Source organism: Lontra canadensis, unplaced genomic scaffold (genome assembly GCF_010015895.1).
Source record: "Lontra canadensis isolate GAN:19392208 unplaced genomic scaffold, GSC_riverotter_1.0 scaffold176, whole genome shotgun sequence".
Classification (NCBI taxonomy): domain Eukaryota; kingdom Metazoa; phylum Chordata; class Mammalia; order Carnivora; family Mustelidae; genus Lontra; species Lontra canadensis.
The window spans coordinates 335520-358743 of record NW_022631170.1 but is presented as its reverse complement, the minus strand read 5'-3'; the positions used below and the strand labels follow the sequence as shown (position 1 = coordinate 358743).

At 45.0% G+C, this 23224-nt stretch overlaps 1 protein-coding gene across 2 annotated transcripts; it reads left to right on the top strand.

Moving 5' to 3' along the window:
- The first annotated feature begins 1480 nt into the window (after window positions 1-1480).
- On the top strand, window positions 1481-23176 carry ZDHHC5 (zinc finger DHHC-type palmitoyltransferase 5). 2 transcript variants are annotated; one of them, XM_032846524.1, is made up of 11 exons: window positions 1481-2672; window positions 10386-10507; window positions 14746-14903; window positions 16609-16781; window positions 16932-17034; window positions 18278-18369; window positions 18792-18924; window positions 19441-19564; window positions 20001-20113; window positions 20532-21391; window positions 21826-23176. In XM_032846524.1, the coding sequence occupies exons 1-11, from the start codon at window positions 2569-2571 to the stop codon at window positions 21989-21991; spliced, it is 2148 nt and encodes a 715-aa protein (XP_032702415.1). In that variant the 5' UTR covers window positions 1481-2568; the 3' UTR covers window positions 21992-23176. The 2 variants fall into 2 exon arrangements, with proteins under 2 accessions (XP_032702415.1, XP_032702416.1); XM_032846525.1 differs by having other exon boundaries at window positions 2567-2672; window positions 10421-10507.
- The last annotated feature ends 48 nt before the right edge of the window (window positions 23177-23224 follow it).

The window sequence follows — 23224 nt, the reverse complement described above, 5'->3', positions numbered from 1 at the left end:
GTTTTGAGGGGAAAGTTTATTTTACTAGTTAGTGCTGCCCACAAACCCAAGAATTTGCTTCTCATTGTTCACAGAGTTACTTAGGCCTAAATTGAGAAGGTTGAGCTTTGATTACCATAGAAACTGCGTGTTAAATAATCATAAAATCAGGCGCTAGAGGGGGTTTATCTTTTTTAGGCCTTTCATAATTTCTTGTACTCTCTGAGTGTTCGCTCGCTTCTAATACGGCTCTTTGCCCTCAAATGCTGTTTTTTAAGGAGAGAGACAGTGCATCTTGAAGGAAGGTGTCTTTGCCTTCCATGCCACAGGTTAAGAGAGGAAGTGATGAATTCCAGGGCACATTTTTATTTCACTGTTGGAATCTTCCAATGTAGCAATTTCTGCCATTGGTATTAAGGGAAATACTGAACTGCTTGGGTCAAATGAACTTTTATTTTTAAATTCTAACTGGAGTAAAATGTTTGGTTTGCAGATTCCAAGATGCAGTCACTGGGCAAGTAGTGGATGAGAAAGTGGTGGAGTGGCTTTGTGTTGGTAGAGGGGCCTGTGAACTCTGGTTCTCAAACTGACTGCTCAAGTGTTGAAGTAGAACGGCCTCAGGCATTCTCTAGCCTTCAATTTTATGGAGTGGGATAAGGGACTGTGTCACCAGATAATGTGAGTTAAGTGCTTTGAGATCACTAGATGAAAAGCATCCTATAAAACCCAAAGTGTTACTTGGCTACTACAGTCAACAGAAATAATTGTTACTCTTAGTCATATGGGGAATGTGAGGCTCAGTAGACTTCTGATAGGCCAGTGTAGAAATAAATTGTTGAATTGCGAAGAAAAGGGCCAGCCCCTATGGTTGACTCCGTTTCTTAGAGAGAGCAGCTCACCTTTCAGTTCAAGGACAGTTCTCACCAGATGCTTTCATGGGTTATTCCAGCAAACCAAAAACTCAGCTTTTGCCTCTTCAGGGTTATAACTAAAATGCCTAGAGAGATAAGAGACAGAGACATACACAGAAAGGAAATGAGACATACTGTCCTAATTTTGAGGTTACTTTTTCCTTTTTTCATTGTTGCAATAAATACTCTCTTTGTCCAAAGAGAAATCTCTTTTCTAGGACTGTCCTTCACGTCTATGCCCTTGTTTGTTTTTAGATTTTGATATTCTTGATGTTTGTTACTGCCCATTTGTGTCAGGTGAGATGTATCCTTTATAAGAGAGCTAGTTCTTTGATGACTTCAGGCCAGGTGAAACCATGTTCTTCTCTTTCCAGTATGAACAGCACTTAGAAGAGTGAAGGATTCTGAATCCATTGTTCTCCCAATTCAGAATCCTTTCCCACATGCACATAAGTGAAGTGTATGCCATAAAAAGGCACTTTTTTTTTTTTACAGAGTAGCCTGTGGGGTATTAGCCTTGATGTTCTTAAGAAATCCTCTGAAAGAATTTATCTGACGAAGATATCTGTGTTTTTTTTTTCCCCCCAGGTGAGGCACTGTAACCCCATTGAATTCTGCATCTAGAAAGCCCAAGACTGAAGGAGAAAGATCAAAGACATTGACTAACCTGGAAATAGGGACCTCTTTGGAACTTTGCTTTCATCCACAGTACCCTTTTAGAACTATCATTGAGTGGAATTGATTTCTTCTTATTTTGCTACTATTGGGAAGAACATGGCTTCAGGGATTTTACGTTTCTTTTTAGTTTTTCATGAACTCTATAGGAAACGGAGCCCTTAAAGGGTTTGGGAATAACAAGAAGAGATTGAAGACAGACAAGCCTGCTCGTGTTCTCTCTGTTTTCCCTCCCCTTCGAAGAAAAGGATTTACAACTCAACCTTGTAACAGCTGCTGCCCAGCTTTAGCCATCAAGAGAAAATAAATAAAATTAAACCACCATTGCCAGACTACAGGCCCTGAAGTCAAGGTGTGGGAGTGGTGGCATTGAGAAAACTGCCTAAAAGGGACGAGGACTACAGTAAAAACACCTTCTGTTTAAAACTGGAAGGGGCCTCAGGTTCCCTTTTGGATTAAAATAGAAACACAGGGCACACCTCTTAGGTGCAGCTCACATCTGGTGGAGTGTGTTGGTCGTGGAGGTGCTAGAGTGTCTCCTCAGAAGAATTTTTCCTTGCCCGTGTGCTCTCCCCTACCCTAATAGCCTCCCCTGCTTGCCCTTTGAAGATTTGCTCCATCCATGAGCTATTCCCTGGTCTGTCTGACGGCCCATGTTCTCCACCTGCAACCGTTTGCATGTGTACAGCCTACTGTTCGTCTCCAGTTTTTAAACTGTACAAGTTGTGTTTCTTAATCTCTCCCTCTTGCCTTGTTCTGGGGAGGTGGTTATTCATCATTTGGAATCACCTTTCCCCCTCCCATGTGCTTTCCTTCATTTGAGATCTTTTGACCTTTTGTTTTCCTTGGGAGGGGGAAGGGTGATAATTTTAAATTTCTGTTTCCCTGGTTTCCTTCTGTACTCTTTTTCTCCGTTGTTTCCCTCATCCCGTTTTCTTGTCTGTTCTGCCGCTGTGTGGGCCTGGGCTATGCGGCAGGGCAGACCTCCCATCAGAGCTCCAACATGCCCGCAGAGTCTGGAAAGAGATTCAAGCCCAGCAAGTATGTTCCAGTCTCAGCAGCCGCCATCTTCTTAGTGGGAGCCACGACCCTCTTCTTTGCCTTTACGTGAGTTTTCTCCCAGTGGTGGCATTTGGGGGGCTCCATGGGGGAGGTGAGGGGTGTTTTTGTCACATGAGTTTTGCTAGTTTCTCGCCACGTGCCTGGGCATCTTGTCGGATAGAGGCAACAAATCTCAGAGATGTGGTTAAGCACAGGGAGGAAAAGCTTACCCTGTCAGCCTTGTTAAAAATTTTACTCTGTTGAATCCTCTCCTTTTCCCTGCCTCGCTTCCTTGGGAATCACAGATGTCTTTGTGTTTTCCTACCCAGCTCTCCATCATGAGATGATCGTGAACTAGGAAGGAGGTAGGAGGAAACCACCAGAGAGGCTTGAAGCAGCTTAAGCAATTGGTTCTGTGAGAGAAAGAACTAGACGAGAGGTTTTTCAGATAGTAATGGCTTTTCCCCAGCATGTCTGGAGCTGAGTGTACTGGAGAATTGCAGAGTTGATTTAAGAGATCTACCAAGGAGGCAGCTGGGCTTTTCCTGTTGCTCAGATGGTTTTCTCTGCATTCTTAAGGGCTGAAGCCTGGACCAGCGAAGGCCACTGGGAAAGGGCAGATTTTATTTAGGAAAAATCCTGGTAGGCTGCCTTCACATCCCTTCCCACTGAAGGGGTGGCAGTCAGTCCTGCATTCCCTGGTCCTGTTTGGAAAAGCGGTTGCACCAAAGGGTTTCCTGCTTAGGATCCTCAGACTCTGTTCTCTGCTGGTCACTGGGGAAGACTGATTTAGCTTTCCTCTTCGCACAGTCTTTTAGCTGCCGACCACCTGGCTGGCCTCTTCGCCGTTACCTGTTTATGAATTAACCCGTAGCAGGCTTCTGAGCCTTAAACTGTTGAGTCACTGAGTTAGTGTCCTAGTTGTAGCTCTTGGAACAATCGGAGCATGCTAGACTTTCTGGGGAGTTCACTCTGCCGTGATTTCGGGCTCAGACCTAATTGTGAGGTGCTGTTTAGAGCAATGGGAGGTTGCTGGGAAGAGGAAGGAAATGGATTGAAGTGGTAGGGAATAAAGACGGTTTGGACTCACTGAAGGATGAATGAAGCAGGAGTTGCTGGGAAGGGGGCAGTTACTATTATGGGGAGAAATCTAAGAACTGATACTAAGTCTGAGTAGGTTCCCCCCTAAATTGAGCTTTGGGTATCAAAAGGAATTCTAAAAGATTTGGATTGTTTGGCCAATAGAGTCAGCGAAGTAATGATGTTTTTCTGTTTCGTTTTTAAACAAGGGAAAAAATGATTCTCTTATCTAAGGTATGAGCATTGTCCTGCTTTTTATGTATTCGTCTGGAGGGTAGAGGTCATGGATTCTTTGGCCGCCAGCTCTCCAGCCTGAGCATGCCTGTTGAGTCCCTCAAGGGTCTAACGCAGCCCTACTCTTCTCTGTCCTCTTCTTTATCTGACTTTTCCTCATAATTTTTTTCTTCTGCTTAAATTCAGCGTGCTTAGTGTTCTGTCCTTCTTCATGTATTGACTGTCACCAAGGAGTTAAGAATCTTCAGTCTTAGACTTGTTTTGGTTTCTGCTATTATGGCCAGTAAATAGAATCACTTTTTTTTGTTTTTTTAAGATTTTTTAAGTAATGTCTACACCCAGTGTGGGGCTCGAACTCATGACTCCGAGGTTAAGAGTTGTATGATCTAGCAATTGAGCCAGCCAGGCGGCCCTAGAATCAGAATTTTAACCAAGGGATGGTTATATGGGGTCTTCGTATCCTTGTAGCAGCTGTGGTGCTGTGTCAGGAGGGTAGAGGGTATGGCACCACACCAGGTTGATACCCTTAGGCCCGCTTGATTGAAGAGGGTCTGTTTTCCTTCAAAAGGTAAGGCCTTCGGGAAGCTAGGAAATGCAGGAGGCCTGACTGAGCAGTCTCTCTTTCGGCCCATCTGTTCTTGAGAAGGAGCAAGCAGAATCGTTGTTCTTATTTTGTTAATCTGAAGCCATCGAAGTGCGTGGCTGGTTATACCAGTTTCACCACAAAGAGTTGTCCTGACATAGGCATTTTCTCGACAGATAGTTGAAGCTATTTAACCTACTTTCTCATTCCCTGGTGCCAGAGAAATAGGGGCCCTCCTTATTCATGGTCTCTCAGCCCCAGGAAAAAGAATTTTGGAGAACAGTAATGGACTTTGGAATCACTGCCTCTAATCCAAAGTTAAAAAATCAAGTCATAGCTAGAGTTCCCCCTGGCAGTTTCCTCAGAGCCAGTTTCTGGGCTCTTTTCCTCCTCGATTCTCCCCTGCCCATCTCATGGAGATAAACACCCTCCTTATCTTCTATCACCTAGCTCTTGGTGCCTGTGAAATTCTCATCTCTTCCTTTACATCTGACCTTAGCAGTTCTTCTATAAGTATATATCTGGGCTGAGCTGCCACTGTTGTCAAAAACTGTTCCCCCCACAGATTATATCCTTTTTGAGGTTCAGTTCCTTGGAGGGACCCCCCTTCCCAATTTAAAACTATATACAACCTAAAAAAGAGTTTCTGGTTTCAAAAGACGAGAAGAAGCCTCTCTTTTGTTTGTTTCACGAGAAGAAGCCTCTTTTTTGTTTGTTTCACGAGAAGAAGCCTCTCTTTTGTTTGTTTCATTGGTTAGTTTTTTTTTTTTTTTTTAAGATTTTATTTTTAAGTAATCTCTACACTCAACGTGGGGCTCCAGATCTTACAACCCCGAGATCTCGAGTTAGGTGCTCTACCGCCTGAGCCAGTCAAGTGCCCTAGAGGGAGGCTGTCTTTGAACCACGTCCTGTTTGGGGCCCTGAATCTGTAACTCTTGTCATCCTCCTGTTCTCTTCACCGGGCTGTAACTGTCTGTTCTTACCTCAATCCTTAAGTCCCAGTTGGGAACAGCTTTGGGACCTCGAGGACTGGGAGTAGGAGAGAGAGTCCTTTTCAGTTGGCAGACATAATTAGTGGAGGCATGTAGGGTTCAACTCATTAGGAACAATTTACCCTTGGTGTTTCTCTGGCAGGTAGGGAAAGCTGTGAGCAGAAATTATCAGCTGGGTTTGGTCGCCAAAAGGTGATCTGCCCTGGGGAAGCTTGAGTAGAACAGTTGAGGCCTTCCCTCCAGAACCCTGTTCTCTTCCGTTCGTTGAATTTGTCCTGTACCAAAACTAAGTGGGAGAGTTATTGGGGATTCTGTTTGAATTTTCCATTTCAACTGTTGGGGAAGGAGAGTGTCTGCTAAAGTAACCGTCTTCCTCCTGATTAGATCCTACATCCTGTGTTTTAAGATAATGGGCTTGGATCCTCATCTGTCTTCGTTTAGTTCCCTTTTGTGATTGGCAAGGGTAGGGGGCAGTGCTAGGTAAGAGGAATCAGCACTGTTTGGGGGTCAGGAGACTAATTTTGGTAAAGTCTGTTAACCTTTGTGAGTCTGCTCATTGTAAAATGAGGAGGTTGACTGAGAGTAGTTTATTTAAGCACAGTGACCCTTTTTCCAGTGAGATCTTAGGTGGAACCCCAGTGTGTAAAACATGAGAGGAGGGCTGCTCTGGGTCAACTGAGGCTGGTGTGTAGAGCCCCAGCCATTTGGTTTCTCTCCTCTTTGCCTCCTTGGGGACCCCTGAGTCTTTCTTAGAGCTCCCAGCAGTGCCATTTGAAATAAGTCACTGAACTGCTTCCCTAAAATCTCCTTGAGCTCTTAGTTGAGTCAACCAATGTCTCATTGTGTATAGTTGTGAAGTTGGTAGGGAGGGCACAGTCCTAAAATCTCTGCTGCAAGCTGTCCTCTACAGGCAGGATAGAAGTCAGGGTTGTCCAGAAATCCAGGATGGTCTTTCCAGTGTCCAGTCTGTGAAAGAGCTTCTTTTCACTTTCTGCCTCTGGCCCCTCCCAACCCTTTTACCCACAGAGTTGGGTAACCTTAGTGCCTCTCCGTCTGGTCCCTTTTTTCTTGACTGCAGAAGTGCTAGCACCTGATTTGAGTGGGAGCAGCCTCGTGATTTAGGGCATTAATTGAGCAGTGGATGTTCCTTTTACTTCCCACGTTGTTTTTTCATCCAGGAATAAGTGCCCAAGTCCTACATCTTGTACTCAGCTGCTTGAAAGTGTGCGTAAGACGCGACCAATCAGGTATCTTAGGGAGAAACTTACCCACCTGAGAGGGGAAAATTTTTTTTCCCGTGGAGTCTTGAGGATCCCCAGGGGCAGGAAGTGGGCTGTTTATTCCAGCCTTGCCTCATCAACAAGAAACACTAGCCATAGAGTCAAACTATGTGCTAGGCATGGGTGGAATGCTTAGACCTATTCTTTAGGAGCTTAGCGCCTCTGTTTTAAGTGATCTTGAATTTCTAGTACCTCACATTGGGAAGGTGGAATTAGGGATGAAGGTGGAACTGGAGTGATAATTGATGATGATGGTGATAGTTATTAATGTATGGGGGGACACATGTCTTCTATGCAGTGAATGCTCAGTATTAAGCTAGCTGGTTTAAAAAGAATTCTAGGAAAATAAATAAATAAAAATAAGATTTCTAGGGTTTTTTCAGATACTGTCTCCTTCATTCTCCTATCTGTATTATGTAGCTGAAGTAACAAGATTGGAGAGTTTTCTGTAGATTACCTAAGGCTACATAGCAAAGCATTGATTGAGATGGGATTAAGATCCAAAGCTTCTTGATTCCTACTTTTTCTTACCAGCAGCTTAACCATTTTTTGTAATAGAAGTGTTAGAGAGGGCTAGGAAACAGATTTTTCAGGACCGTGGGTTTTTTTTTAAGTTTATTTATTTATTTTATTTATTTTTTTTTTTTTTAATTTTTAAGTTTATTTATTTTTTTAAGTCATCTCCACACCCAACGTAGGGCTTGAACTCACAACCCTGAGATCAAGAGTTGCATGCTTTTCTGACTGAACCAGCTAGGTGCCCCAGGAGTGTAGGTATTGAAACCCATTCTGTCTGAAAACAGAAGTGCTGGATGAGGGTGCAGAAGAACCTGTTCTTCCTGGGGTGGTATAGGTCTGGGAGTCTCATCAGTGAGTCAGCCAGCCTTCTGGGCTCCGGCCACTCCCTTTGCTTTGGAGCTCTGTGATTATTGCCATAGGCTGAAGACCAGCCCTAACAACTCCTCCTCAGCCCAGGTCTCATCTCCTTCCTTCAAAGGCAGCAGATTCAGACAGGCCACTTGGAGTGGTCACCTAGGAATTTGGCAAAGTACTATAGCAACAGCAAGCCTCTCCAAGCCAAGTAGTATATGGGATGTGGCAGGAACAGGCTCTGTTGCTTCTCGCCTCTCCTTGGTGGAGTGTTCCATCAGCTAGAGTGTGAAGGTTGGATGCAGTGGGTCCTTGATTTCAATCAAGGGGCAGATGCTGCCTGGGAAGTGGAGTTATTTACATCATTTCTAGATGCCAGCTACTCTAGGCTTTATTTTGGCAACAGAAACTGAAACTGGATAGATTGTAGGATTACACGCGCTTTAGCTGGGATGAGTCGCTATCAGGAATGTTACAGGAGTGGAGCTCCCGGCTGCCTCAGTTGGTGGAGCATGCGACTCTTGATCTCAGGGGCATGCGTTCGAGCCCCACGTTGGGTGTAGAGATCACTTTGAAATCTTTGGGGGTGGGGAGAAGATTGCAGGGGTGATGTTCATTATCCAGGGATGGGTGGGTGGCAGCGTACCCAAGAAGTTGGGTGATTTTCTTCATTTGGAAATGGAAAAACTGAAGAAAAAATGGCATCAGAAAGACTGCTATCTGAGCCTGCAAGGGGCTGACATCTCATATTCTGACCTTAGCTCCCTTCAGAGATCGAGCAACCTTTAGTCTGTTAGAAGCTCGAGAGGCCACTGTAACTACAGTCGTCAGTTCTAGGAACGAGACGTTTAAATCATGGGCACCTCAGTGTTCTAAGGATTTAATTTCTTCTTCCCTTCTAATTATCTTCCCAGGCTGTAGGAGTCAAGTGAGTCACCCTTTCTCCTCTTCCCCTCGCGGAAGTCAGAGCAAGACAGCTAAGCGCCAGGGGAGGGGCTCTCTCTCACCTGGATGACTGGTTTTTAGTTTCTGTCCCTCCCTCCCAAGGAACCTGGGAGGTCAGCCTTTGGGTGGGTCTCTGTAAGGACTCATCTTGCTTGTATTCCTCCCCAAACCCTGCCAGAGTATGGGGACATATTTTCTGAACCAGAGAACCCCCTAGAGGAAGAGGCTTCCCTGGGAGATGTGGATAGAGGAAAACGAGGTCTGTGACTCAGGGTCTGTTTTCCCTTGAAATCAGTGCCTGCACCTCGCTTCATTTTTTCGTTTCCCAATTACATACTCACCTACCCAGAGAAGCAAAGAGTTGGTATTTACTATCTAAAAAGCCTACCACATGATAAATATGCACTTAATTTTTTTTTAAGTGAATGGCAGATTTGAATAAATAGGTGGAGGTGGTGAAGACCTGTGAGATGCTTTGTGACAATCAGTTTTGTGTCTTATTCTGATTAAGGAGCTCAATTCCTATGAATTCCTCACATCTCGAATCACCATTCAGGGCTGTGCTTCTTGTTTTGATGGAGACAGATCTCTCAACAGAATCCAGGACTACTGTGGATTAATTCTCCAGACTCATTTGCTGTTTTGTTCTCCTGGCCCCTTCTTCCTTTCAGTGAACTCTTCCTTTCCTTCTGGCTGGTCCAGATAGAGGGGACAAGGACAGATGCTGTCCTCATTGTGGAGATTAAGTTCTCAGCCACAAAGCAGATTAGGGTATTTAGCCGCTGTCTTGTAAGGGGAAGTTCTTCGTGAGCTGAGATAGGAGACCGCGCATTTGATAGTACTGACAAAGCTACCAGCACATCAGATGTTCTTCTGAAATTTCCACCTCGCAGGAAATCAGCAGAAAGGAAGAGTTCTTACGGCATTCCTACTTATGAACTCATATCCTGAGAGAAATGGAGTTTAATCATGGACTAGGGCACCCTTCTCTTTTTTTTTGGGGGGGGGGGTGTCAAAGAAAAGTTATCTAAAGCATATCTCTTGATTTGGACCCTGTGAAGTATTGGATATGTTTGGCCAGTTTCTTTTTCCTATAGTATTTAGGGCTGATTTGGTCTGCTCCCTCCTTTTTTTCTCTCCCCTACTCTTCTATGTCATTTATAGACCTCAAGGGGTCTAGTTCTATGTCCTGATACCCATTGGTATCTCTGTGTGGTCCCCCTCCCCCCCCTTGAGAACTGGCTTTTAGCTGAATAAAACTCTCAGGAATATCTGGTACAGTGAAGAAATTTTAGGCAGTTAAGAGTGGTTGAAAGCCAGCTGGGAAGAGGGAAGGGGAGCCAGAGAGGCAGGTGGTATCCCATGCTTTGCGCCTATGTGCAGGTCAGTGGGGCATGGCTGAGATCCAGCAGCCTCGGCCTTTGCAAGAAAAGGGAATGTAGCTGGCGTCAGTTACATACTCAGTCCCTCACTCTTGTGCCTGCTTAAAAGGAGATAAGGACAGATTCCAAAATGTGGAAAGATCTACAGGGGGAGAGTGAATCTGAAGAACACAGACCTTTATTTAGTACAAGGGGTTATGGTAGGAGAGATTCTGAGCCTCGTACCTTGATCTAAAAAGAGCATTTCTATGGGAAAAGTAGACCCACTTGTTGTGAAGGATGTAGATAATTTGGGACAGCAGAGGTGAAGCACACATGATGTATAGGTATGGGGGCTAAATCTTTCAGGTTTTTATATGGTTGGTGTCCCAAGTGTTAGGGGCAGCCCCTCATTTTCTTTATTATCTGTGCAGCTGTCCAGGACTAAGCCTCTCTGTGTCACCTGCAGTGCCCATCTACAATGCGATTGTTTTTCTCTTTGTGCTGGCCAACTTCAGCATGGCCACCTTCATGGACCCAGGGATTTTCCCTCGAGGTAAGATCTCCTTCTCCTCTCTTGGAAACTCCTCAACTACCTTTGAAAAATAATGGTTTCTGGACATAGGCATTTAGTCCTGGGCCTTAGGACTCTGAGGGTTTTGGAATACGTCAGTAGTCTAATGATGAAAAGTGGGTCAGAGTCTTCCAGAATAGGTGCCATAACTTCTAGTCCTGTTCATTCACTTTGGGTCAACTTTTGATTTTCAGTTACTCATTCAGCAGGGATTCTTTTTTTTTTTTTTAAGATTTTATTTATTTATTTTTTTGACAGAGAGATCACAAGTAGGCAGAGAGTCAGGCAGAGAGAGAGGGGGAAGTAGGCTCCCCAGCAGGGATTCGTTTTGAACATATGAGTCCCCAGGCACAGTAATAATCTAGGATGAAGGGTTGACAGTTACAGCAGGTGGCGTGAACCGTGGTGAAGGCATGAACAAAGTTATTTGAGGCCATAGAAGAGGGTGCACTTACATCTGCCCCAGGAAATGGGGGCAGTGCTGCAAAGAGGAGGCAGGAAGGATGTCAGGTGAAGGATGGCAGGGAAGCACATTCTAGGTCCAGGAGGCAGCATGTGCCACAAATGCCGAGCTTAGTGGGGTGGAAGATAAAGCACATAGTGGGGCCAGAAGAGGTAGGAGGTGAATGAGAGCCAAATTGTCAAAGACTATGTGCTAAATTAAATAGGTTATATTTCTTCATTTGGACAGCAAGAGGTCTTTAATTGGAGGAATCATGGACTCAGATTTCTTTTTACAAAAATAATTATTGAAGCAAATACAGATACTTTTTGGGAGGCTATTGCCATAATGTAGACCGCATGAGAACTTGAATTCAAGGCTGGATTTAGAGATTTTTCCCTGCAGAATCAACACATTTCTTCATGACCATTTGTTTATTGGAGGAGAGCAAGAGAGAAGGAATTGTCTAGGGTAGTCCCAAGGCTCCTAACTTGGGAGATAAGTTGGATGCTGATTTTTCTAAACCAAGATAGGAGTTACAGGAATGTTGAACATGTTTGGAGGGAAGATAGCCTCTTACACATGTTGAATTTGAGATAGTATGTTTATTCAGATATAGTTGCCCACTGGCCGATTGAGTAGTCAGAGACTTTGATCTCAGAGACTTTAGCCATGTGGTGTTTGTAGCAACAGGAGTAAGATTGTCTAGAGAAAGTAGAAGAAGATTAGGAATGAACCAAGGTCAGTTCTAACCAGCACTGGCATTTTAATAATGAGCAGAGGAGAAGGAGGAGCCATTGGAGAGGGATTGGGCAAGAGAGGTCAGTAGGAGAAGAAACTGGACAAAGTGGGAATTAAGGTTCATGAAGTTCATGATGGTTGGCAATATCAGAAATTAGATCTGGTAGTTTGAAAACTCAGAATTGCCTATCATTTTGGTAACTAAGGAATTTAAGATCTTGGCAGGGATAGTTCTTATAGTGTGTTTAGGTATGTATGTGGGAAAAATACAGTTAAATTAGCAAAACTGATGGTTTGGAAGGCAGTGAATGGGCAGTGAGGAAACAGAGCCCGTGAGTGTTGAGATTACTCTTTCAAGAAGTTAAGGAGAGAAGGCAGAAGATGGAATGTCTTAGGGGAGAGAGAGAGCTTTGGTTTATTTTTGTTTTTGTGCTAGAGAAGATTAAAGCACTCTGATAGAATGAGGAGGTGGAACTGGAGAAGAAAAGGAAGTTGGAACTGGAAAGGGGAATAATAGAAGAATTACCTTATAGAGGGAGGATGTGGTTTCCCCATGCATGTTGGAAGGGTTAAGCTTAGAGAAGAAGTAGGCTGTTCTGGTAGAGGAGAGGAGGTGAGAGTCAGGAACTGTCATTAGATTTAGAGAGAGGTTGATAAGGGTTGTTGCTGGTAACCAATGTTTCTCTCACCTGTGAAGTTAACTTGCAAGGATGAGACTCAAATTGGGAAGAAGGCTTTGGAGAGAATGAGGTTTTCCTGAGATCATTGTGCTCACAAAGCCTGTATCTTTATTTGTGACTTCTGTCTCAAAGATTAGTTGAACCTAAGGAACTTGGAGTCTCTAGCGCCAAGGAGGGGCTTTTTTTTTTTTTTTTTTAAGATTTTATTTATTTATTTGACAGAGATCACAAGTAGGCAGAGAGGCAGGCAGAGAGAGAGAGAGGAGGAAGCAGGCTCCTTGCTGAGCAGAGAGCCCGATGTGGGGCTTGATCCCAGGACCCTGGAAACATGACCTGAGCCAAAGGCAGAGGCTTTAACCCACTGAGCCACCCAGGCGCCCCAGGAGGGCTATTTTTTTAAAAAGATTTTATTTATTTATTTGACACCCAGAGAGTGAGAGAGCACAAGCCAGGGGGAGCAGCAGGCAGAGGGAGAGGCAAATGCAGACTCCTCATCGAGCAAGGAGTCTGACACGGGGCTCGATCCCAGGACCCTGGGATCATGACCCGAGCCGAAGGCAGCGGCTTAACCCACTGAGCCACCCAGGTGCCCAAAAAGTAAAGATTTTAATAAGGAATAAATATTCATGATGTAGAAAGCATAATAAACACAAATACCACCTGTAATTTCACAGCCAAGGGTAACTACTATTGAGGTTCCTGGGTGCCTCAGTAGGTTGAGCCATCTGATTCTTGGTTTCAGCTCAGGTCATGATCTTAGGGTCCTGGGATTGAGCCCTGCATCTCCTTCTTCCCCTGCCTCTCCTCGTGCTTGTGCTCGTGCTCTCTCTCTTGAATAAATAAATAAAATTTTAAAAGAAGATAACTACTGTTCCTATTTCCTTTCAGTGGTTTAAAGATTTATATGTATAACGTTTACATATACTACTTTATCTATGTCAAATGTATGTCATTGTTGGTTTTTCAAAGACGTATTTATTTATTTTAGAGAGTGCCAGTGGGTCTGGGTGTGTGAGAGAATCTCAAGCAGACTCCCTGCTGAGCTTAGAGCCCTACTCAGGGCTGGATCTCACCACTTGAGATTCTGACCTGAGACTAAATGGCTTAACTGACTGAGCCACCCAGGCACCCCTATGAGTGTGGATTTTTGTTTTCTATTTTCAAAATGGATCTTTTGTTTGTACAGTTCTTTACCTTAGCGTTTTTTTCACCTATTTATATTTTAAAGCATTTCCCCAGTCAGTGAAAGTTGGAAACTTGATTTGTAATCCCTATACCTTCATTTATTTAATTTTTCCTTCCCACGTGTATTTTTTCTAGATTAATAATAAAAAATAAAAATTGTACACTGTAGATGAGAAGGCAAATAGTGCCCTTTAAGTTATGAAGTAGGGTCATGAGATTCTGATCATTGAAATTGAAAGGACATTCAGTGGGGCGCATGGGTGGCTCAGAGGGTTAAGCCTCTGCCTTTCGCTCAGGTCATGATCTCAGGGTCCTGGGATCTACCCCCGCATTGGGCTCTCTGCTTAGCGGGGAGCCTGTTTCCCCCTCTCTCTGCCTGCCTCTCTGCCTACTTGTGATCTCTCTCTGTCAAATAAATAAATAAAATCTTCAAAAAAAAAAAAAAAAGAAATAAAGGGCATTCAGGTAAGGAGAGACTATCTTGAGCCAGCAAATAATACTGAAATATATAAGGAATTAATAGAGTTAGGGAAGACCTTTTGGGGAAGGGGTTTGTGCATGGATAAAAAGGGTTGCTGTTAATTCCTCTCTTGGATTGCTGTAGTTTTCATGTACTTGTAGACATCGAACTATTATGCAGACTCATTACATATGTGCTTTGATATGTAAATTATTTCATTACAGATATATTTGTAGTATGTAAACCAAGTGTCAGCATTCCCGTAGCAGAGCTACCTCTGAGTCACACTGTCTTGAACCTCATTTCCAGTGTGTTTGGTAGTGTTGTATTGTAGGGCTGATCTCACAGTATTAGTTATTAGTTCCTGTTCTGTCTTCCCCAGTAGACTGAATTCCTCAAAGGCAGAGGCCATATTTTAAATATCACTGGATCCTTCATGCCTAGTGCAGTTTTTTGTTTTTTTTTTTTTTAAAGATTTTATTTATTTATTTGACAGCGAGAGAGGGAACATAAGCAGGGGGAGTGGGAGAGGGAGAAGCAGGCTTCCTGCTGAGCAGGGAGCCCGATGTGGGGCTCGATCCCAGGACCCCGGGGATCATGACCTGAGCCGAAGGCAGAAGCTTAACCAGACGCTTAACGACTGAGCCACCTAGGCGCCCCCCTAGTGCAGTTCTGGCATAGTTGTTTTTTAACTGATTTTTCCTCTTTGCAGCTGAGGAGGATGAAGACAAGGAAGACGACTTCCGAGCTCCCCTTTACAAAACAGTGGAGATTAAGGGCATCCAGGTGCGCATGAAGTGGTGTGCCACCTGCCGTTTCTACCGTCCTCCTCGATGTTCCCACTGCAGTGTCTGTGACAATTGTGTGGAGGTAGGAAGCCTGATGGGGGTGGGCCTGGGTGCTGAATCTAAGTTCTCTTCTTCCTGTCCGTTGAATAAGAATTGAATCCTCTGCGTTCTGGGTCTTGGGTGTGATCTAGCCCTGGCTGACTACCTGGGCTGTATTCTATCTAGCTCTGTCAAAAAGTGTTCTCAATTAGATGAATGGATAAAGAAGTGGGACATATACACAATGAGATGTTATTCATCCTTGCCAATTGCAGCGACCTGGATGGAGCTCGAGAGTGGAATGCTAAGTGAAATAAGTCAGAGAAACACAGATATGATTTCACTTATATGTGGAATTTAAGAAACAAATGAGCAAAGGGAAAAAAAGAGAGAGAGACACACACACAAACCAAGAAATAGACTCGTAACTATGGAGGACAAACTGATGGTTACCAGAGGGGAGGAGGGTAGGGGGACGAGTGAAATAGGTGTTGGGGATTAAAAAGTGCACTTACCAGGATTAGCAGTAAGTAGTATATAGAATTGTTGAGTCACTGTATTGTATACCTAAAACTAATACAATACTGTATGTTAAGTATCCCGGAATTAAAATTTAAAACTTAATTTAAAAGTTTTATCTTTTTAATTTAAATGTTTTGTATTATCTAACAGCTACAAATAGCGAACACTTATTCTTATGTATATATGTGTACATTTTAGTGTCTATAATTTAGATGAAATTGGAAATGGAAAAAAAAATGTTATCGGTGATGTACAAATGAGAGGTAGAGCATATTCTTCTCTTATAGGAGGGACCCCAAGTGGGAATAGGCTTTCCCACCTGTAGCCTTTCTGACTCATCTTTTTGGTCATTTGTCCCGGGTTTGTGTATCTGCTGCATCCACTGCATGCTGTCTGTCGCACTCAGATCTTAACAGCTATATTCTCTTCCTGCGTGTCCTTCTGCGTCCCCTCTTATTTTTAACCCTTCTTTCCCCAGTCAGTTTCTACTTCACTATACTCACTTGCCTGTCAGGGCTTTTTTTCTCATGAATCTTGATGTTGTTGTAAAGCCTCTGATGTTCATCTCTTCAGAGTTCCGTGGTCACCTTGGATAAACTCTGAGAGGGGGCCTTGGCCTTTGATCAGCCTCTGGAAGGTCTTTCTTACAGATTGATAGAGCAAGATAAAGTGCCTGAGCTTGTTAATTTAGCAACTAAACGGTGAACACAATTGCCTGATAATGAAAGCAGCGCTTCAGTTCTGACGTTTGGTCCATTTTTTTTTTTTTTAAAGATTTTATTTATTTATTTGACAGATAGAGATCACAAGTAGGCAGAGAGGCAGGCAGAGAGAGAGAGGAGGAAGCAGGCTCCCTGCCGAGCAGAGAGCCCAATATAGGGCTCGATCCCAGAACCCTGGGATCATGACCTGAGCCGAAGGCAGAGGCTTTAACCCACTGAGCCACCCAGGTGCCCCGGTCCATTTTTTTTTTTAAGATTTTATTTATTTATTTGACAGTGAGAGAGGGAACACAAGCAGGGGGAGTGGGAGAGGGAGAAGCAGGCTTCCCGCTGAGCAGGGAGCCCGATGCAGGGCTTGATCCCAAGACCCTGGGATCATGACCTGAGCCGAAGGCCAGTGCTCAATGTCTGAGCCACATGGGTGTCCCAGTTTGGTCTCTTAACAGAAGTGATCTAGGGCTTTGGTCCAAGGATGCTTCTCAGTGTTTCTCCTTTTGCCTCTAGGAGTTTGACCATCACTGCCCCTGGGTGAACAACTGTATTGGTCGCCGGAACTACCGCTATTTCTTCCTTTTCCTCCTCTCCTTGACAGCACACATCATGGGTGTGTTTGGCTTTGGCCTCCTTTATGTCCTCTACCACATGGAGGAACTCTCAGGGGTCCGCACAGCTGTCACGTATCCTTCTGTGGATTGTGGGCTTGGGAGCGGGGAGGAGGAGGAAAGTCGAGCACTGTGGGAGCAAGGGTCAAAGGGAAGGTGGCTCTTGGTAGGGGCTGGGGATGGTGAGATCATGTTGCTCTGTTCTCCTTGATTCTTTGGCTTTAGAATGACAGTGATGTGTGTGGCTGGCTTATTCTTCATCCCTGTAGCTGGCCTCACAGGATTTCATGTGGTGCTGGTGGCTAGGGGACGCACAACCAATGAACAGGTACGGGGTGAAGTGATGGGAGACGCATTGTAGAGCTGGGCCTGCAAATCTTTGCCCTCTAATAAAAGTATTGTGGAGTGCTTCCAGAGATGGATGCCTGAAGAATACTTTTTTTTTCTTTTTTTAAGAATCTGGTGAGGTTTTGTTTTTTGTTTTTGGATTTTATTTATTTAACAGAGAGAGAGGTCACAAGTAGGCAGAGAGAGCAGCAGGCAGAGAGAGAGGGGGAAGCAGGCTCCCCGCTGAGCAGAGAGCCGGATGCGGGGCTCGATCCCAGGACCCTGAGATCATGACCTGAGCTGAAGGCAGAGGCTTAACCCACTGAGCCACCCAGGCGCTCCGATGAATACTTTTTATGATGAAGTGTCCGTGCTCCTCATGAAAGCATGAGAACAGAACCATTTTCTTTCTTTTATTTTTTTTAAGATTTTATTTGACAGAGTGAGTGAGTATATAAGCAGGGGGTAATGGGAAGCAGAGGGAGAGGGATAAGCAGGCTCCCTACCGATGCACGGCTCGAGCCCAGGAGCTTAGGACCATGATCTGAGTTGAAGGCAAATGCTTAACCAACTGAGCCACCCAGGTGTCCCAGAAGCATTTCTTAGTTGACAGACATTTGCAGAATGTACACTGTGTATCGGACAATTTAAGCTCTGAGCTTATAGAAACAGTAGTAGACTTAGGCCAGCTCTTAGGAAGCTCATGATACTACTTAAAGGGAAATGCTTATTCTTGTGCTTATAATAAAGCTGACTTTACCTGCTTCCTTTTATGTATATTATCTTAGTTTTCAATCTTGAGAGAGCTGTGTATCATTTCACATAAGAACACTGATGTATGGGGTCAGATAGCTACTATCTGGGTGAGGTAGCCCTAGGATTCAAACTGACTCTAGAGTTCTCGTTCTTTTTAAGATTTTTATTTATTTATGACAGGTAGAGATAGTGAGAGAGGGAACACAGGTATGGGGGGAGTTGGAGAGGGAGAAGCAGGCTCCCCAGGGAGCCAGATATAGGCCTCCATCCCAAAGGTAGACGCTTGACGCCTGAGCCACCCAGGTGCCACCAGAGTTCCATTCTTAACTTTTATGACTGTAAGTTTCTTGATGATAGGGTTGTGTTTTACTCATTTTTGTATCTTCTGAGTAGAGGGTGCACAATAGTTGGTTATCGATTTGTGTTTTGGCCTTTGGAGGTCAAGGTCCATTGTCTAAGTGATAATGGCCCATCTTTCCTTCTTCTAGGTTACGGGTAAATTCCGAGGAGGTGTGAACCCCTTCACCAATGGCTGCTGTAACAATGTCAGCCGTGTGCTCTGCAGTTCCCCAGCACCCAGGTACACCCAGTATTCACTGTTCGTCAAAACGTTTGTCTTTGGACTTGTTCTAGTATAGGGGAAGTCGGGTGGGAAACTGCTGTTGAGGAAGGGTTCTCTTAGACTGGGAAGTACCTGCAAGGGAGAGCCATGGTGTCCTTTAGTGGACCCCCCGAATTCAGCTGATAGCCTTTGGGTATTATGGCTACTCTCCTTGGAGAGTTGAGGGTGAGATTTACTCCAGAGTGGCTTGAACTAGGTATTTTCTCAGAGGCCTAGTCTTGGTGCAGTTCTTCCTGGAATCTAAGAAATCAGTTCAATGCTGAGTTTTTTGCTGTCTTGGTCAGACTGTTCTTTATTTCTAAAAATGTTTTATACAAGATAGGCAACCACTAGGTATTTTAGAATGAAGGAATGAAAGCCCACTTACTCTTGACACTCAGGTATTTGGGGAGACCAAAGAAAGAGAAGACGATTGTCATCAGACCTCCCTTCCTTCGACCAGAAGTGTCAGATGGGCAGATAACTGTGAAGATCATGGACAATGGCATCCAGGGAGAGCTGAGGAGAAGCAAGGTGAGGAATTCAGGGAAGTAAAGTAGGTAACTTCGGGACTTTAATGGCAGAGAGATGGAAACTTTCAGTTGACATTGCCCTTATAGTATTTCTCAATTTCTGATAACTTGTATTAAAAATTACTTAAGTATGGGGGCGTCTGGCTGTCTGAGTTGGTAGATCATGTGACTCTTGACCTTGGGGTCATGAGTTGAAGCCCCATGTTGAGTGTGGAGTTACTTAAAAAAATTTAATTAGATTTTAAGTCCACTGACAGTAGAAGTTGAGTCCTTTCGTTTCCATGTTTTCATAGTACTTTAATGTAGCAGCTTGCGGATGGTAGGAGCTCAACAAATAGTTGGTGGAAATGAACACCTAAATGACAGGATTAAACCCTTGTTGAAAATTTTTCTTTATCCATTGTCATCCCCAAAATGGCTCTCGTCCCTTGTCTTCTAGTCCCAGTTTAGAGATACATAATTGATGCGTTGTCCTTACACCCAACTCTCCAAATCTGATTTTCCCTCATTCATCCAGTCTAAGGGAAGCTTGGAGATAACAGAGAGCCAGTCTGCAGATGCTGAACCCCCACCTCCTCCTAAACCGGACCTGAGCCGTTACACAGGGCTACGAACACACCTCAGCCTGGCTACTAATGAGGGTAAGAATAGTGGCAAGAGTAAGAAGGTCATTATGTGCTGTGGAGAAGACATACAGGCAAGGCCTGGGAGGTAATACTTGCATTGTCACTGAGAACACCCATCAGGTGGGCCTTTGGCCACTTTGGGCAGCTAGTAGAGGAGAAAGGGAATTCCACGTAGCTAGTGGCAGCGAATTGGACTTTTGTGGGTAAGGAACTGTCAGCATCCAGATAGATCATAGAACATCCTAGACATGTTTGGTGCATTCTCTCTCTTGAGTTCTGGGCCATTATGAGTCTGTAGTCTTTACTGCAAGCAAATCATGTTCCTGAGACTTTTCTGTTGGCTGGTGTATCCGTTCCTACCTGGTTCTCCCTCTGTTCTTTAATGACCTCTGACCAAGTTAAGAGAATGGCTTGTAAAGTCAAGTCTGTCCCTGGGCCTTTTTTCCTGCAGATAGCAGCCTCTTGGGCAAGGACAGCCCTCCCACACCTACCATGTACAAGTACCGGCCGGGCTACAGTAGCAGCAGTACATCGGCCGCCATGCCTCATTCCTCCAGCGCCAAGGTACTGAACACTCTGGAAGGAGGAGGGTTGTGATGTGTGTCAGCTGTTCTGGGAAAAAGAATTTTGGAGAAGGGAAGGAAAAAAACCAAAGACATTAATGGGACTGAATCTTGATAGTGTGTCTGTCATCAAAGAGGAGGCAGTGTAGCATACTAGTAAAAGCACTGATCACAGCATCAGATCTGAGTTCAAAACCCATCATGGGTGAGTTATTTAACCTCTTTAAGCCTCATTTTTTGCATCTTAAAATGAGGTATTATTTGTTCCAACTTGCTAGTTTGCTCTAGGTGTTGAACGAGAGGATGCATAGAAAAAGTTGTAATAAGCATATTAGCAGGGCATGACTACTTGGGCTCTGGGGTCTAGCATCTGTCACAAGAGGAGGAACACTAAGAGCATGCTTTGTTTTCTCCCTCAGTTGAGTCGTGGGGACAGTTTGAAGGAGCCAACTTCAATTGCAGAAAGCAGCCGCCATCCCAGCTACCGCTCGGAGCCCAGCTTGGAGCCAGAGAGTTTCCGTTCTCCCACCTTTGGGAAAAGCTTTCACTTTGATCCACTATCCAGTGGCTCACGTTCCTCCAGCCTCAAGTCGGCCCAGGGCACTGGCTTTGAGCTGGGCCAGTTGCAGTCCATTCGTTCAGAGGGCACAACCTCCACCTCCTATAAGAGCCTGGCCAACCAGACACGCAATGGAAGCCTATCTTATGACAGCCTGCTCACTCCTTCAGACAGCCCTGATTTCGAGTCAGTGCAGGCAGGGCCTGAGCCAGACCCACCTTTAGGCTACACCTCTCCCTTCCTGTCAGCCCGACTGGCCCAGCAACGGGAAGCCGAGAGGCACCCACGTTTGGTGCCAACCGGCCCAACACACCGAGAGCCCTCACCAGTCCGGTACGACAATCTGTCGCGCCATATTGTGGCCTCCCTCCAGGAACGAGAGAAGCTGCTACGCCAGTCACCCCCACTCCCGGGCCGTGAGGAAGAACCAGGCTTGGGGGACTCAGGCATTCAGTCAACACCGGGCTCAGGCCATGCCCCTCGTACTAGTTCCTCCTCAGATGATTCAAAGAGATCACCCTTGGTCAAGACTCCACTGGGACGCCCAGCTGCCCCCCGTTTTGGCAAGCCAGATGGGCTAAGAGGCCGGGGACTAGGGTCCCCTGAACCAGGCCCCACTGCCCCATACCTGGGCCGATCTATGTCTTACAGCAGCCAAAAAGCCCCAGCTGGTGTCTCTGAGGCAGAGGAAGTAGCCTTGCAGCCATTACTGACACCCAAGTAAGTATGAGTCCATCCTGAACTTCAGTGGACTTAAAATTAGCATAGCATTACCAAAGGTGTCATGACTTCACTTGGGTGCAAGTGGACTCAGAGGTGCCGGCTTATAGATCGCTCCTTTCACTCTCTAGCTGCCTTCATGGGCTATTCCTGTTAAGACCCTAACGATTAATACTTTTTTCTTAATCCTGTCTTCCCGAAATGTATTTATTTGCCTGAGAGTAAGTATTTAAGATAGTTGCTGTTGGAGGGAAGGAATAAAGAGAGGAGATAGGGCATCAGGTATGTTTTAAGAGGACAATAAAATAGGTGGAAATGTTTGGGTAAGAAAGCATATAGAAAAGTACGTCAGTTCTCATAACTTTTAAAACGGTCTCCCTTTTCTGTGTTTTGTGTCCTGCTTCTTGACACCTCTCTTTTTTTTCTCTTCCTAGAGATGAAGTACAGCTCAAGACCGCCTACAGCAAATCCAATGGGCAGCCCAAGAGTATAGGCTCTGCCTCTCCTGGCCCAGGCCAGCCGCCTCTCAGCAGCCCCACAAGGGGCGGAGTCAAGAAGGTGTCAGGGGTGGGTGGTACCACCTATGAGATATCCGTGTGAGCCTTCGGCAACTCCCTTCCCCCCACGCCTCTGCGCCTACACCAAAGGGCCCCAGGTGGCCACCTTCCTTTCCTCAAGGGGCTCCCCTCCCCTGCATGGACATTTTTTTAAACCACCGATTCCAAGAGGATGAGGAGCGTTTTATAAAATGCAGTGGGGTGGGGAGTCGGAGAGTTGGGGCCCTGAGACTGGGGTAGCAACCCCCTTCACCTTTTAAGACCTTCCCTTCTTTAACCCCTGGACCAGACTCAGTGGACATTTGTGCAATTGCTCGCCCTGGAGGGAACCAGATCATTTTTAAACCAGAAATAATTTTTTTTATTATTGTTACGGATTCTATTTTTTTCCTCTCTGCGTTACCAGGTGTGTGTGTACATATATATATATATATATATACATATATATATATATTATAAATATCAAAGAAATTATATATCTATCCTGGGATGGGAAAATGAGGGAGGGATATGTAGAAGGAGGGGTATCTTACTCTTCCCACTCCTCAGACCAGCAGGAAAGAAGTGGGGACATCCACTGAAGTCTTCCTTTTCCCAGTGGTTCCCTCTCTTTTGTCCCAGTTACCAACTAAGGAAACCGCACCCCACTGCTATTGGTGCGTAGTAATCAGGAAAGAAACCTTGGGAGAGGCGAGTCTGGGGTCTTGGTCAGAGGAGGGAAGGACTTGGAGAGGAGTTAGTTTTCTAGGTTCTGGCACTTAGTTTCCCCAGGAAAGGGGTCACAGCCCCATGACTTTGGTGGTGGTGGGGAGATCAGGAAAAGAGCTTGGCTGAGCTCCAGGAACAATATTGGATAATCCCCCCCACCCCTTCTTGGGGGAGAGGGATTAGGGCGGGGCTTCTTTAGTCCCCTCAGAGCCTTCCCCCAACTCACATGGTTAACATTATTTTTAAATCCAAGGCCGGGAGAGATGAATCCAAAAAGCAATATTTTTCATCACATGCCAAAAACGGGATAGAGAGAAGGAGTGGCAGGCCTAGGCCCCTCCGATTGTCCCTTGGGGGTTACCCCTCAGCCCACCTCAGTATGGTGCTGGGTAGTGGGGGTACCTGGGTTCTAACCTCTAAATAGGGGAGACCCCAGCCTCTAGACAGAGGCCCTTTTATTTTTTATTCTGATTAGCCATTTTAAACCAACAAGGAATAAAAAGAAATCCTGATCTAACCAGCTCCCCCTGACTTGTGTTATTTTGTCTGGTTAAGGCAAGGTGAATGA

Coding starts and splice junctions, on each gene's coding strand:
- ZDHHC5 (XM_032846524.1), top strand. CDS start 2,569: ATGCCCGCAGAGTCTGGAAAGAGATTCAAGCCCAGCAAGTATGTTCCA. Junction 17,035..18,277: donor GACGCACAACCAATGAACAG/GTACGGGGTGAA, acceptor TCCTTCTTCTAG/GTTACGGGTAAATTCCGAGG. Junction 21,392..21,825: donor CAGCCATTACTGACACCCAA/GTAAGTATGAGT, acceptor TTCTCTTCCTAG/AGATGAAGTACAGCTCAAGA.